The sequence below is a fragment of the Cydia amplana genome, chromosome 6, assembly GCF_948474715.1.
Source record: "Cydia amplana chromosome 6, ilCydAmpl1.1, whole genome shotgun sequence".
Taxonomy (NCBI): Eukaryota; Metazoa; Arthropoda; class Insecta; order Lepidoptera; family Tortricidae; genus Cydia; species Cydia amplana.
The window spans coordinates 5,242,813-5,259,031 of NC_086074.1; the positions used below are offsets into that span (position 1 = coordinate 5,242,813).

A 16,219-nucleotide genomic window follows, 5' to 3' on the forward strand; every position below is an offset into this window, starting at 1 on the left:
ATATGAATAATAATGATCAATTATTTTGTATTTGTTTATAGGGAATAATGACGTGACGACGATCAGTCGTTTGTCGTAGATTGCTTATGTTAGTGGTATGTGTATTTTACGGCGGTAAAATAGTTAGGTAACGCATAGAGAATTTTAATATTTTTAATTAAGGTAGAAAAAAGAAAAATATTTCCTATATGTTTCGTTTTCGCATATTCTTTTCCTATTCAAGGTTCACATTTTAATTTAATTGCGAAAGCAAAAAGGTGCTAGACTGCAATGTTAATATTTGACCAAGTGACTATTTGTATGTATGTATTTGACAGGCAAAACCGATAACCAAATGAACATAGAATGTTCCTAATTGGAATTATTTTATTTTATTATTTATCAACTTTTTTAAAACCAAAAACCTAAAAAATTATAGTGATTTTTAACCTATAAAAATTTATAAGTTCGAACACAAATAAAATACATGAATGCCAATGTTTTATTCATTTTCAGCTATTAAAGCAGTAAGAATATAGTGCTTAATCACGGAAAACCTGCACTGAAACCTGTTCCGACATTAAAAGCTCGTTCATGAACACTTGACAAAAACCGTACAATAGGCGTTAAAAAGGGGTAGGCGGAACACGGCGGGCGCGAACCAAGTTAATCGCTCGTTTTATTATTATTGCTCTGATACCATACAACACAAGCATAGTTAAGTCATGGAAGACAGTTCTTTGACTTATAACATAGGTAATTAAATATCGACTATGTGAAGCAATTTCTAAATCATAATATCATAAATAAAATAACAAATATGACTCCTCCTTGAAAAGTAACTTTCATTTGCGCGAACGTGAAATAAGGCTGCATGTGAGATTTCATTTACTCGGGTCCAAGAGTTTTGTAGGCTGTCATTAGTGTCATTACAGACATTACATACTAAGGTACAGTACAGATATTACAAACAGCATTCCTAACTATACATCGGTGGACCTTATTACAAAAGGCATAAGGTCCACCGATGTACAGTTCACAGTGTGGGCGATGGTACATACAGGCACAGTATAATAAAGAGTACTAGCGTACAGTATGGACGCTCCCTGCCTCCCGTTGAAAGTGCCGCCCACCTGCTCTCGGTTACCTCAGTTACCCTACAATGTCTTATCTCACTCACGCAAGCATGGTACGCGTTCACCTACACGAGCTTAGGCTGTGTGCGTAGGAACGCGTTTGTTTCATACATTTGATCGGCAGTGTCCGAGGTGTGATACAGGTAAGTTGTATTCAGATTTCCCAGAATAGCCCTGCTAACTTCACTTAACGTACTGAATATTTAATCTGTGGCAGTAGGTCGTGGTTCATTTTTCACAATGATCGTGATCATTACGGACGCGAGGCAGCCATTACGCCGTTAGCCGGGGGATGCACAACGTGCAGTCAACGATGCAATAATGCGGTTCTTGAGACTTGTTGTCGTTAATTTAACAACATAACATTTTATTGATGTTACAATTTTCACTAGAATACAAAAGGTTTACCCTTTTGTATTTTTAGCCTGAGGTAGAAATTTGGTTCCGTGATTTACTATCAGCTCAGGCTTAGGGTAGCTACTTTTTAATGGAAATCCATTGAACTTTTGACTAAGAATGATATATAGCTTAGCTTACTTAGATATAAATGATCTGAATCCATTGACTGCAAGTAGGGCTGCCATTCGTCCGGGTTTTCCCAGATTTGTTCTTGATAGAAGCCCATCTGAAAGCTTCGAATCCATCAACTTTTTGTTTCGGGGGAATCCCCGTAAACAATTTTATTTAAAAATATATACTAATACTAAGGTGTCCGAGGAAGAAATGCAATTTTATCTAAAAGTTTGGGATTTTAGAAGTTTTTACAGCCGCTGTAGTTAAGAGGGATGAGATGTCGCGCGTCATGAATTTAATGATGCAATGAATACGGTTCTAGTCTAAATACCTATTATTAAATTGTACAACGGGACTTATCGCGTATCTAAGTTTTAAGATTTACCCCCGACGTTTCGAGGACGGCGTTGTCCCCGTGGTCTTCTCCGAGACGTCGGAGGTAAATGTTAAAACTTAGATACGCGATTAAGTCCCGTTGTACAATTTAATAATGTGTAAAAATCGTGCAAGTTTAAATCAGTGTTAGATACCTATTGTAAAGTATAGGGATGATGACACATGTTGAATTTTATAACAAAATCTAGTAAATAAAATAGATAGCAAATGAGCAATTAATCACAATATTGTGGAAATTAAAAAAATATATGGAAATGATACAAAAATACAGCACCTGAAAGTTTCATAATTTAAGTTTTATTTTACCTTCCAAAAACCAAATAAGTAAGGATACCATTCAATTCCTCAAATTTTACCCAAAAAAAGATTGTATATAAACGCAATATTTCACCGACAAAAACGCAATTTTTTTGTTTTGTTCATACTTCAAGATGCGCTCTCAGTGACCTTGACGTCACATTCACATAGCGATTTGTTCGGACTTTGACTATGATTTCTGACTTTTGTATTGCTTTAATGCAATGGGTCCCATAGAGACATTTGATCCTAAAAACAAACCTGTTTGATTGATACCATAAATGAAAATTTGTCATCTAGCCTATTGTCGCTTAGTGAAGGGACCATTAACCATACACTATACTCACTATAGCAATATCAATAACCATAATCCAATGATCGCCAGCTCACGAGCGAAAGAGACAACGCCTTTCACTTTGAATACATTTTAAACCTAAATAATAGTTTGTCTTAAATGACAGGAGCTAGGATTGAAGCTTTATGTGCTGTGGATTAAGGAAAAACAATAGGTCGTTATAACATGTTGGAAATGGCAAAAAAACTAGCAGAGTGCGACCGAGCTAACACTGCACATGCTTTGTTGTGACGTAGTCTGGATGTGTCACCAGATGGGCTCATCTAGACGGCGCGCGAACTCGTATACGATTTTAGTTACATTGCGCACCATGGAGGTTACATCAATTCAGCTGACCGATCAAATGACGCAATGTAATGAAACTCGCATGCGAGTTCTCGCACCGTCTAAATGAGCCCTTAACAGGCGTCGTCTCACTCCGCGATTTCGTCGCTTTGCTACAGGTAGCTAAAAGTACATCCGTTCGGCCCCAATTTTGGGGAAAGCCATAAGCCGCGCGTGGCGCTGTCGCCACCTAGCGGCCATATCTGTGCTGATCGTACAACAGACGCGTTTTGTTAAAGAGTGAGTCTTCTGTACTTAGTACTATTATTTATTCTGTGCCCTTAATGTCAATTTGGAACTTTATCAATTCAAATCTAACTCAATCGTACTCTATACAAAGTTGAATGTGAATAAATAAAACGATTTGTTAGGGTGAGATGACCGTCATGAAGTTAATGGTGCAATGAGGTGCTCGAGACGTATTGTCGCTAATTCCAGGGGCGACGGAACAACGCCCGTTGTTGATAGTTCTTTTGACGGTGAGCGATTGAAGATAATAATGCGTTTATTGCGCCGATTTATCAGACGGTTTCTACTAGAGATGCCACGAATATTCGGCAACTATTCGGTATTCGGCCTATTCGGCCACTTTACCGAATATTCGGTATTCGGCCGAATGTTGCCTACTATTCGGCCGAATACCGAATATCTGTTGCACCTACTTAAAAAGAAAAATTGCACAATAAAAATAACCAAAAACTATGTAGGTATATTTAGAATATGTTCTTGGAAAGTTGTTAAATACGAAGACCCTTTTTTGAGTATTTGTTGATTAAAAAACATTTAATTTTTATCATCAGTCTTGTTTTATTTGACTCTATATTCATTAATGCTGTTCAACAAAAATATATCTTAGCTAACGTCATCTAACGTTGAGCTTTGTTAGCGTTTGGTTTTCATAATAATTGTGACTCAAAATGTTCGCATGTCATGCCGAATATTCGGTCGCCGAATATTCGGTATTCGGCCGGGAGAGAGGCAGAATATTCGGTATTCGGCCAAAACTACTATTCGGGGCATCTCTAGTTTCTACTGTGGGCGCTCTTCTACATCACTACATAGCAGGGATGTTGCGAACATCCGCATCCGCATCCGCAACCGCGGAACATCCGCATTATTTTCAACATCCGCATCTGCATCCGCATCCGCATAAAATCGATGCGGAGCTTATGCGGATGCGGATGTCGAATAAGTCGGTACAAGAACGTGTTAGCGGCGGCGTAAGTGATGTTAGATAATTTCGCCATTACCTATAACGAAATCGTCTAGATCAGTGGTTCCTAACCTGGGGGTAATTACCCCCGTGGGGGTAAAACTGGTATTTTACGGGGGTAATAAGCTAACCTAATTTAACAATACAACAAACGTACACCTTTTATTTTTTATTACCACATTGGGAAGAGGGGTAAAATCAGGTTCCCTAGGTAGTCATAGGGGTAACCGGACTGAAAAGGTTAGGAACCACTGGTCTAGATCCAGAAAAGTCGGCGAAGTTACTGTTTATTAAATATAACGCACCTACTATATTCTTGCTCAAATACTAGACGTTTCGTTTTTTTAATAAAAAAAATACTAAAAATGTAATATTTGACGTTTTCTAAGTACCTAATCTTGACATCCGCATCCGCATCCGCATCCGCATCCGCGGATGTGAGCCTTTAAATATCCGCATCCGCATCCGCATCCGCGGATGTCAAAAAATCTGCATCCGCAACATCCCTGCTACATAGTATAAAACAAAGTCACTTCCCGCAGTCTGTCTGACCCTACGTATGCTTAGATCTTTAAAACGACGCAACGGATTTTGATGCGGTTCTTTTAAATGATAGAGTGATTCAAGAGGAAGGTTTATGTATAATTTGTTAAACCGTGCAAAGCCGGGGCGGGTCGCTAGTAACTTATAATTCGACAAGTTTATATAGTAACAGAATGGGGGTCGGTTGGTCCATTGGCCGATTTGCTTTAAGGCCCAGTAGGCCCGGGCCTTATATTAGGCCAGATATTAGGGGCGGCAGTCTATATAATAGGTGCTGAGAAAGGCGCGGCTAGTACTTACTACAGGACCTGGGACATATTTAATGTTAATATAGTTTTTAAAAATAATTATTTTAATAACGATGGTTAAATAAAATTTCCTCATTTGTGTAATCATATGTAGGTACTTGTTTATTTTGGACAAGCTTAAAGTTTTACACTTCTTGATGGTCATGTTTTAGAAGCTGAAACATTTTTTTTATTACAAAGTTTATAAACAAAAACCAAAACAATATTACGTTACATTGTAAGAAATGTGTAAGGTAATATTGTAGGAAAACAAAACGCAACAAGCATAATTTGGATGCAACGCACGTGAGTTTGGCAGCAACAAGGACATTCAAATTGTAAAATGCACTTTATTTTCGACATAAACGTGCAGTGCAGTATACTCGTAACTTTAAACGGAACGGGGTCCACCTAAAAAATAATTCTCTTTATAGGTACATTTACCTGTTTAGGGCATAAACGTATATTATGGTTAGTCGTAGTGGTTATAAAATAAATATTTAAGCTTTTACGCTCGTCAGTCACAATTTCGTAATTTGAGATTTTTATTGCTCGTATCTTAAAATCATACATCAAAAAATCTTTTATTTACGTGAATAGGGTCAGATAGTCGTTGTTATATAAGTAACTTATTTATGTATATCAGATATAGTACATGCAATTGCAAGCAAAGATTTATTCATTGTAATAAATGTGTAGTCTTCAACTAGGTAATTCGTGCTTCGAACTGATGACAGCTGAATGGGATTTCGAATAATGAATATCATTGATCATTCAAAATCCCATTCAAATATACCTAGTTAAAAACTTAGAAATAAATTAAAAGTGGAAAATCTCACTGTCTCGGGCGAGACTTGAACTCGCGACACTGGATAACTAGCCCATGATCTGCCAACTGAGCTACCGAGACTACACCCGAGGACAGCGAATATTTCCACCATATGCGCCTTAAAGAGGCGCCCCTAGCGACATCTACCGTAAAAGTGTTCCAGTTCTTCAAACAGCATCCGAAGTTCCACGTCATATTGGAAATTTACCTGAGTACCCAACTATGGTCCAAAATTAATTCAAATATCTTGTGTGTGTGACTATTAGTTTAATGTCGCAGCTCTTAGGCTACATATTTTCATAAATGACAGAACAAAGTCAACACCAAAAAGAAGATTGGGTTTGATACTTCATGCCGTTTGAACGTGTGGACGATAGTTGTAATACAGAGGGGCTACCGCGAAAACCGATTTTCGCAAATTGCGGGCATTTTTCTCTGTCACTGTAATTACGCCTTCATTGGAGTAAAAGAGAAAGATACCCGCAATTTGTGAAATTCGGTTTTCGCGGTAGCCCCTCTGGACGTTTTACGGTATGCGTAGTGTAGCAGTATTAGGGACGGTTGCACCGAACCGTCCTGTCACCGTTAAAGCGTTCGCTAAATTTTCATAGAACTCTGCTGTGTGACGTTGATCAGTCTATTAACTCACATTTATAGACCGGCCACGCCACGACCACGACCAGTGAAACCTGTGTCGAAACGTCGGTAAATAAAGGTAATTGAATAAATTTCGCGTTAGACCCGTCTATAAATGTGAGTTAATATGTGTTCAAAACGCGAAAGTTTTAAATATTATGTTGATCAGTCTGTTAACGGTGGTTGGTGCAATTGGCCCTTATAATGTGTAGTTACCAATAGCCCTGGAGACGGCGAGCTGGCCGTTCACGCGCCACGTGCCCCAGAACATGACGGCGCCGCCGCCCGCTTGTATTCGATCCTTTTCATCCTGCCATACACAAATAAAGCTGGACAAGCAAATCATGTCAGTAAAAAAAGGCGCGAAATTCAAATTTTCTATGGGACGATATCCCTTCGCCCTACATTTTTCAAATTTGCCGCCTTTTTCTACTGACAAGATCTGCTTGACAAACTATACATTCATTATCATTTGAAGTCACGTGTTATTCAGCTCTTAATTATCCGGGTTTTAGGGGTACATCGTTTTCAACATCATTCCCTGTGTCAAAGAAAGCGATGTTAATAAAAATATGACCTACACATTCGAAAAACAAAGAGGCGGTCTCGAAAAATCCTGGTGTCGTCAAAGCTTATGCAATTATGATCGCAAAATGCACATACAAAACTTTATGATTCATCAATCATCCAGAAATTTAATTACTTGAATTTGGTATTTGTAATGTTGATGAAAAGTTATATAGTACTTTCAATGAATAGGCAACATTGCTTCAAGATAAACGGCAGGCGAAAATCAACTTGCCCGTGCGACCGTATCTGTTCAAGTACATATGTAAGTACATAAAGGATAATATATGTTTAAAACTCAACCTGATTATTGCATAATGCTTGGAAATGTTACGGCGAAACCAATTATAAATCAAAGTAATTTTTGGAGACAGAATTTCGGCGATATCGCGTTTTTACAATTTGTTAAAAAATCACCGGTCAAAAACTCTACTGAGAAACTTATTAGATAACGAACACCGCGTTGGGTTCCATTCGTGGCTATCTGTTTTGCCTGCCCACGACTATGCAAAAATTGTAGTGTTAGCTGTACTTGGTCAACCAGATCTTGACAGTAGAAAAAGGCGGCAAATTTGAAAAATGTAGGCGCGAAGGGATATCGTCCCATAGAAAATTTGAATTTCGCGCCTTTTTTTACTGACAAGATTTGGTTGACCAGCTATAGGTAGCTAACACTAGCCGCCGCCGATAGGTATCGGCCAGGCTTGGTTCAGTTGGTTGTCGTATACCAGTTACCTACCTGTCGGCTGGTCTCGAACCAGTTACGTACCTGTCGACTGGGCTTGTGCGGGCGCACGAGCTGCATGAGCCGCATGCGCTTGGCGAGCAGGGCCAGCGAGTCGCCGGCCCACGCCGCGTGCAGCTGGCAGCCGCGCACCACCACCACCACGGCCGTGCTGCCGCCGCAGGCTCGCTGCCAAACAAAAATATGTTTTATTATTATGTCAACAAGACACTCTTACACCAACTCTTGTTTCAAAATAAGGAACACATAAGTGCAGATGGTGCATGGACGATAGTGAGAATAAGGTTTGTCGAGTATTGTTTGAGAAAGGCCAGGAATGAAGCCAGTGGACCAAAATGTTAAAACAACACGTTTATCCAGCGTAAAGCATTCGTCTCTTCGTTTACCACAATATGAATCCTACTCCAGTAACACATAATTTGGTATGAATTGAATATATTTTTCACTACCTGGAAAAACAAAACAACTACTTTAGTTCACAGTTAATGGGAACAGAGCACTTGAGGGTTCAAGTTTTCTGTGCGAAGGAAGACGTATCGCAGCGCTTTGCGGAGATCGATGGCGTAGTGCGGGCTCTAGACCAAGTACTTGTGTAGATGCGCGACGCAGTAGGCCGTAGCTTTTCTCTACTGTAGCTGCTATAGAGTGTATAGATATAAGAAGTCTTACCTGCTGGTTGCTCTTTCTGATGAAATCATTATCTGTGCGAAGGAAGGCGTCTCTCAGCGCCTTGCGGAGGTCGGTGGCGTAGTGTGGGCTCTCGACCAGGTACTGGTGTAGGTGCGCCGCGCAGTAGGCCGTAGCTTTTATCTACTGTAGCTACTATAGAGTCTATAGATATAAGAAGTCTTACCTGCTGATTGCTCTTTCTGATGAAATCATTATCAGTGCGAAGGAAGGCGTCTCTAAGCGCCTTGCGGAGGTCGGTGGCGTAGTGTGGGCTCTCGACGAGGTACTGGTGTAGGTGCGCCGCGCAGTAGGCCGTAGCTTTTATCTACTGTAGCTACTATAGTCTATAGATATAAGAAGTCTTACCTCCTGATTGCTCTTTCTGATGAAATCATTATCAGTGCGAAGGAAGGCGTCTCTAAGCGCCTTGCGGAGGTCGGTGGCGTAGTGTGGGCTCTCGACCAGGTACTGGTGTAGGTGCGCCGCGCAGTAGGCCGTAGCTTTTATCTACTGTAGCTACTATAGTCTATAGATATAAGAAGTCTTACCTCCTGATTGCTCTTTCTGATGAAATCATTATCTGTGCGAAGGAAGGCGTCTCTCAGCGCCTTGCGGAGGTCGGTGGCGTAGTGTGGGCTCTCGACGAGGTACTGGTGTAGGTGCGCCGCGCAGTAGGCCGTAGCTTTTATCTACTGTAGCTACTATAGTCTATAGATATAAGAAGTCTTACCTCCTGATTGCTCTTTCTGATGAAATCATTATCTGTGCGAAGGAAGGCGTCTCTAAGCGCCTTGCGGAGGTCGGTGGCGTAGTGTGGGCTCTCGACGAGGTACTGGTGTAGGTGCGCCGCGCAGTAGGTGGCCGCGGCTGAGCCGGCGTGCCCGTCGTACACGGCGTAGAAGGCCGTTGGCTTTGTGCTCTGCAAATGTATGATAGATTACTTAGATAGGCTTAAATAATTAAGTCGTCTTTGACGGTTAAAAAAATAACCTAAGGTTGAAGGGAAAATAACCTAAGGTTTTGAGGGTTAAAAAATAACCTAAGGTTTCGTTTTAGTATCAATTTATTTGTAAGTTTATTTATAGTTTATTGTTATTTTATTATGTACCTTGATTTGTTTTGAAATAAACCTAAGGATTTTATCGTACAGAATCTCCTTTTTAGGACGGTTGTTTTTAAATAATACTGTTGTTAAATAAATATTGAAAACGAAAGCGAGACAGATTACAAATTAAACACATGTAGATGCAGCTATGCCTAAATGTTTTTGATTTGTAAACTGTTGTCTCGCTTTCGTTTGAGCCCAAAACTGAAGTTAAGTCATAATCACAACAAATTTCTCATTCAGTCCCATTATTTAAGCATAGGTTCTTCCAATTAGAATCAATAACTTATTTACTTTTAAACTAATACAAAGTAAAGCAAACATCGGAAGTTATAAATATGATTACGGAGTAGCCCGTGCCGGCCGTAGGGAATAGGGCCACTTACGGTTATTGACAGTTATCCGTATTATTAATCGAGTCATTGCACTGTGCGCATCAAAGAAGGGAAACCAAATTAAAATTTTATAGAAACTTACTTTCACATATCCGAATGTACTTTGCAAAGTAATTTGTAAATTTAAAAATATTAACCTTTTCGACGACAACGACTGATATATCCGAACCGCAGGTCCAACGACAAAGACGGATTAATCCGTCAAAGACCACAGAGCAACATAGACCTATGTAAGGTTCAATTTGACGATGAGTCAGAGTGACAGCTTTTGTTTTGACACAGCGTCAAAAAGGTTAAATAATAAATCTAATAAAATTAACCTAATCTAGAACCTCTTCCTTTTGTTTGATATTTGAAGTCGTTTAAAAATACTCGGTCAACGTATCTTCTAATTTATGGTAGAGAAGTTAACTAATATCAATAAAATATATGTATGTAAACCACCGATTCTTGGCACTAGGAATAACTAATGAATTCGTATATAGAATGTTTACTGCTATTCTCTATTGTCATATATATTCCATAACATCTCAAGCTACACGATAAATCAACCTAATGGTCCGGCAATCGTCCCGCCTAATACCCTTCAAGTTAACGCAACTTTTAGGGAGCCGGAAACAGTCGTTAGCCAAAAGTTTCGTCTAATCGATCGATCATTGACTTCCTGATACGAAAAGAAGTTTGTTTTGACCGGCCAAGAGTACAGACATTATCTGAGACTCAATAGCGTTCGACAATTATCTTAAAATAAGTAGATACAATTGTATGTTGGTCGTTTTGACACTTTATTATAACAGGCTAGTGAAAATGGCAAAAATATTACAAATCACCATAGATGGACTGAACGAAACCAATTGTTATCAATGGTATTGTGCTTAGCCCTGGCTTAGCCCTAAACTCAAATGTATTTTTGTCCTCCAAAAGACATTTATTTACAAACAAGTACAAAGTACACGTACCTACGTTTAAGTAACAAAGAGTCAAATGGGTCAAACGGTTTCACGTATATGCAAGTGCGAGAATGATGCATCAAGGTATGCAAAGCAGGAAAACGTGCTTGACAATAAATATTGTGTGCGGCGGCGACCGCAGAAGCGTGGCGTGGAATAGTTGCACAGAATTGAACGTCGCTATAATCTCTTCGTACTTGTTTTAGTGTATAGATTATGCTTTTGTCTTGCCCTTTTAATAGTGAGTCATTCAGGTTGAAACAGTGACTCACCTCAATACCGAACAGCGCCTCCAGGTTGCCGATCTCGACGTGTCTGTCCTCCATGACGCGCCTAGAGTTCTTGGTGGCCGCCGACACCGTGCGCAGCTCCTGCAGGTGCGGCGGCGGCGGCAGCGAGTCCAGCCGCGCGTTGTCCAGGTAGCGGAGGCATACGTCGTTGACGCGGGCGGTCACGGCTTGCATTAGGCGGAGTGCTACGTATACTGAAAATGTAAAGGAAAATAATAAGGGCCAGTTGAGCCAACCACAATTAGCGGGCTGACTAACGTCAACCAGTAGTGAATTATGAATACCATTAAACTTTAGCAAATGCTTTAACGGTGGCAGACACAGACAGTTTAGAGAAAACCTTACTCTGTTTGCAGACGGCAGCAGAAATTGCTAACTAGCCTAGGTGTTAAAATGATTTGAGAACATGAGCATGTATAGCTCGTTTTAGACACTTGGCCCGTTATATCAATATTTTGTATGTGATTATAAGTATATTAAAACTTAGACGACAAGGAAACCGGTGTCTTAAAGCAAATATATTATTTCAGAACATACCATCACGCTCCGCGATTGTTACGCCATTTAGCTAAATTGGACATTCCATAGCGTAAGTACGGAACAACCAATTTAGCTAGGACTTTAAATGGCGTAACAATCCCATGTGGTCACTGTGTACATTCAAATATGAAAGAGGCGACAGGAACACCAATTCCGGACATGTAGTAGTAAATAAACATTCTCGTGCTATGTTGTCTTCAATGGTCTAACTATTGCATCTCAGAAAGTCTAATCTGCAAAGTCCTGACTAATGCTGCTGCATAATATACACGAGATGCTACTACATATTTGATTTATGATGCCACTAATTTATTGCAGCCGGAAACAAACAACGGCCATACATTTCAATTCAAATACATATGTTTCATAAACAAAGTTCAGATACAGAAAAACTTCCAACTTTCTTCTTACAACATATGGTTTTACAGAAGACATGGTTGTTTAAACGATAAAACGCTTTTTATAACGAAAACCGGCAGAGTTGTATGCAACCGCCTGTTGCGCCGCGCGATATCTGGGCTACAATTCACGGAAATTCAGTTGCACTGAAGTATTGATTTTCTACTGAACTATATTTAGATCGAGCTCCATATTCACTGTCAAGTGCATCCCGGGTTAACTTATGTAACCGAGCTGACCAAAATTTATCTCACGTGTTTACACGACGCCTGCACCTCGACCTAGAACTTTATAGCTTCACGACTTGACGATATCGACGCGGAGCACTTTTTAATGTTATTTAAAGAGATACACTTATGAACTTCAATCAAACATTTATACCAGAGCCGAAATCATTTAGCTCCATCGTGCGGTTTCGAGCTCGAGTACCGGGAGCCGTTGACGGCTACATGAGAAACACATACATAGCATCGGGTTGGAGGAAAGGAATTAGTCTCTTTTCGATTCGTTTTGAAGTAAGATCGGCTTATTTCATGACAAGCTATCGCGTAAGGTCAGTTGCCTTTGTTATACATAGTCGGCGTTGTAAGTAAAATGACTTATGGCTTGTGGGTGAATGGTGATATAGTGTATTACGAATATTGCCTATCGCACGTTTCGGCACTAACATTTTTTTACGACGCGAGCGTTCAGGGAATTGCGGGAGTGAATATACGCTAGGTATTATAGTGAGAAAGTAGTGTAGGATGAGGGACCGAATACATTACCAGTACATAAGCATTTAAATTAAATTACTAATCAATATGTTCTGTTTAAAAACTATGTTTTGGAATTGTCAACGCGAACCGAACACACATTGAATTATATTCGCTAACATAATCATAATATCAGCTGTACCTAAATTAACGAAATATAAAAGTTTGCAATACGAGATAATGCAGAAACAAAGTCATCAGTTTTTTTTTCGGTACCTATTATTTATTACATTCAGTAGGACAAGGACATTTTGAAACACAAGGAAAATTATATCTATTTGAACCAACGACCAAGATGGCAAACAGTTTAAGGATACGACGCATCACGCAAAAGACATTGAATATTATTAAAATACCTGTAATTTTGTACCTCTCATTTACAGGACCAAGGTCCAAACCTACATCAAGGCAAGCTTTGCTTTTTGTCATTTTAATAAGAAATTACCAAAAGGAATAGTTGCAATAGGTACTTGAATTTATTTAATAAACGCAAACAAGTCTGCAGCTGTGTAGGTAGGTACAACAAGGGCTATTATCTCATGCCATCTAGATACACAACGCAGTAGAAGATTCTCCGAATTAATGATTTCACTGCAAAGTTCAGGGAATCTTTAGCGAAGTTAAACAAAGCTTAATTTTATTACTATGAATAATGCCGCCGCATAAATTTTGAGTTTTATCTGCGTATGTGAATGTCGTTATCGCAGGTAACACGCGTGACTCAACGGATTATGTAGTTGGCTGAGAATCTGTCTTGTAGATATTATAAGGTGTTGTAACAGGTTACAAATTACAATCGTGCTGAGTCGAGATAGGTATTATTTTAATCAGTTACAGTGATTGTAATCAGAAATGTATTGCTCTCATGTATATAGGGTGGTATATCAAAACAATGATCAGCTAGTCTCTGTTGGGCAAAGCATAGGTTCTACTCGTAAATCACAAATTACTAGACAAAATCGTTCTATTTTGTTTTTTTTATTTTTTTTTCTATTTTCTATTCCGCCCAAAATGAGGAGTTCTTCAAACTTACCAAATATTATCAAAAACTACAACAAAATAAATATAGAATCTGCCCAAGTAGGCTATTTAAACGCGCCACATAGACGCCGAGGCGTTGTCATTATTATAGGTATAGGGTGCCAAAACTCACTAGACTCGTCGGCTTTGTATCCAAACTCTGCGGGTTGTTTCTTGGACGCCACGCGGACCTCGTCGAGGATTATCCGCAGCAGCGGCGTCAATAGGGCCGGGGGACATTGTCTGGAAAAACATATAAATAAGGGTTTACCTTTGTTTTGTCGCCAATTTTTCTGTAGATTTTTGTTCCACAGAAAAATTTTCAAGTAATTTCATATTGCAAAATAATCATTACACAGAATATTTAATTCAAACAATTTTGGTTCGGTTTAGTTACATTTTACAGAAAAAATTAAAAAGTTGTTTCGTTTTAAGGATATTTTTATCCATGTAATTTCATTTCACAGAATCATCGATATGTATAAAAGTTGATTCTCATAAATATGGTTTATAATTTAAAATACAGAACAGTTATTTAGTCGAACATTAATTTCATAGAATAATATTATTAAAGTATTCTTCATACATATTTTTGTTAGGCCGAAAGGCATTGCAACATTTGCAACGTTAAAAACATTGCGGGTAAAATCATATGAAATGTTGACGCAAATGAATGTAAATGTTGCGGAGTTGTTATTGTTGGAGTTATATTCTTTATCGAGTCGTGGTCCGCGTCTGCTCCGGCGCTACGGGCAAAGCAGCCCCTTCGCCCTTGCGTATCAAAGCGCAGGCACAAATGCTCGCCTCCACAGCTTCGGCTTGCTGGTCGCCTGGCGACCAGCCTCAGCCGCTACGGCTCGCATTGTGCTCTGCGCTTTGTTACGGCGGGCGAGGGCTGCTTCCCCTCCGCGCCTCCGGCTTTTTACATACACTCTAGGGGTAGGACAGACAAGACCACGTGGATAGTGGGGTGCTCCGATTCGGATTTTGATTAGTTAGACTTTTAAGTCTAAGTGCGTTTAGGTGTATTTGAAGTGTGTTTTATTTAAATGAATACTAGGTGAAAGGTAATTTAGTGAAGTAATAATAGTTGAAATCAATATTCTGTGAACTGTAGTGTCGTACAAATAATACTCAATGAATAATAATTCTACAGTTAGTATTTTATTTTATTTCATAATCTTTCAATAAATATTCTGAATTTTAATAAAGTTACATACTATGTTTCTTTAAAATGAATAATCGAAGAAACAAAATTAGTTGTAACCAAAATGTGGGATTCGATTATTCTATGAATAATTTTCTTTAAAACAAAATTCGGCAAAAGATTTTACGGTAAAATAAGGGTACACCATAAATAAGTCATAGCGCGGACGTGACGTAGGTACATTTTCTCGTAGATCATTTTCTTTCTTGGATTACAGACAACAAGCTGTCCTGTCGTAGAGTGTAGGTAATACTGTAGGCTAGACGGTTAGAGGTAGTTTTAGCCCCGTTGGATTAAAATTTCCATAACTGATAGTGATATACATATTATTTACTTGCATTTATATATATAGATTACGTATCATATGTGCATTATGAAGATTCATCTGTTTTATCTAATCTTTAAAAGTTTTCAAAACAATTCCAGTCGTTTTATCCTTGCATAGATTACATAAATTTCATCACTCTTATTTATTTAGTCGTATGGCATAGGTACATAAAATATAGGCAGTCAATTAACAATTAAAATTGTGATTAAATAATAAAATTGCATATGCATACCTATTCAATAATAAATTCAAAAAATCATATCTTTATACTTTATTACACGCCTCCAATATAGTTTGACCCACCATTACGCATATTCATTCAGTATCTTCACGTTGGAAGTATGTCAAAAGAATAATTGGCACACATTGGTTTATGGTTGAAAGCTCACCTGCTCTTGGTGAGCAGAGGGAATACAAACCTAACAGCAACACACACCTTACTACCTATTGGTAGACCCTATCTCGTTGCCATAAGATTCATAAATAATCAGTGAACTCTGTCAAAAACGGTGCATGTGCCCCAAAACGCCCCGCATGGCAGTCTATTTCGAGCGGGCGTTGAAATCAGCTGGCGATTAATTCGACTGCACCGCACGTGCTGTCGAGCCGTATACAATGTTGTTACTTGCACCTAATAGGCGTTTCCTCATTTTGAGACACGTATAAGTAGTTATACTGAAAGACAGGGAGCGAAGGTACAGTCAGCAACAATAGCTGCTGAGCGGGCGAGGTGTTCAAAAT

The 16,219-nt window shown here is 39.0% G+C and overlaps 1 protein-coding gene across 1 annotated transcript in view; it reads right to left on the bottom strand.

Moving 5' to 3' along the window:
• LOC134648708 (uncharacterized) overlaps window positions 1-16,219 on the bottom strand; it is a 139,025-nt gene that overhangs the window by 99,403 nt on the left and 23,403 nt on the right. The window contains exons 2-6 of the mRNA XM_063503217.1: window positions 14,077-14,186; window positions 11,212-11,423; window positions 9,220-9,408; window positions 7,845-7,988; window positions 6,725-6,818 (exon numbers count right to left, since the gene is read on the bottom strand). Of these exons, the coding sequence (XP_063359287.1) occupies window positions 6,725-6,818; window positions 7,845-7,988; window positions 9,220-9,408; window positions 11,212-11,423; window positions 14,077-14,186 (749 nt within the window). The remainder of the gene's footprint in view (window positions 1-6,724; window positions 6,819-7,844; window positions 7,989-9,219; window positions 9,409-11,211; window positions 11,424-14,076; window positions 14,187-16,219) is intronic.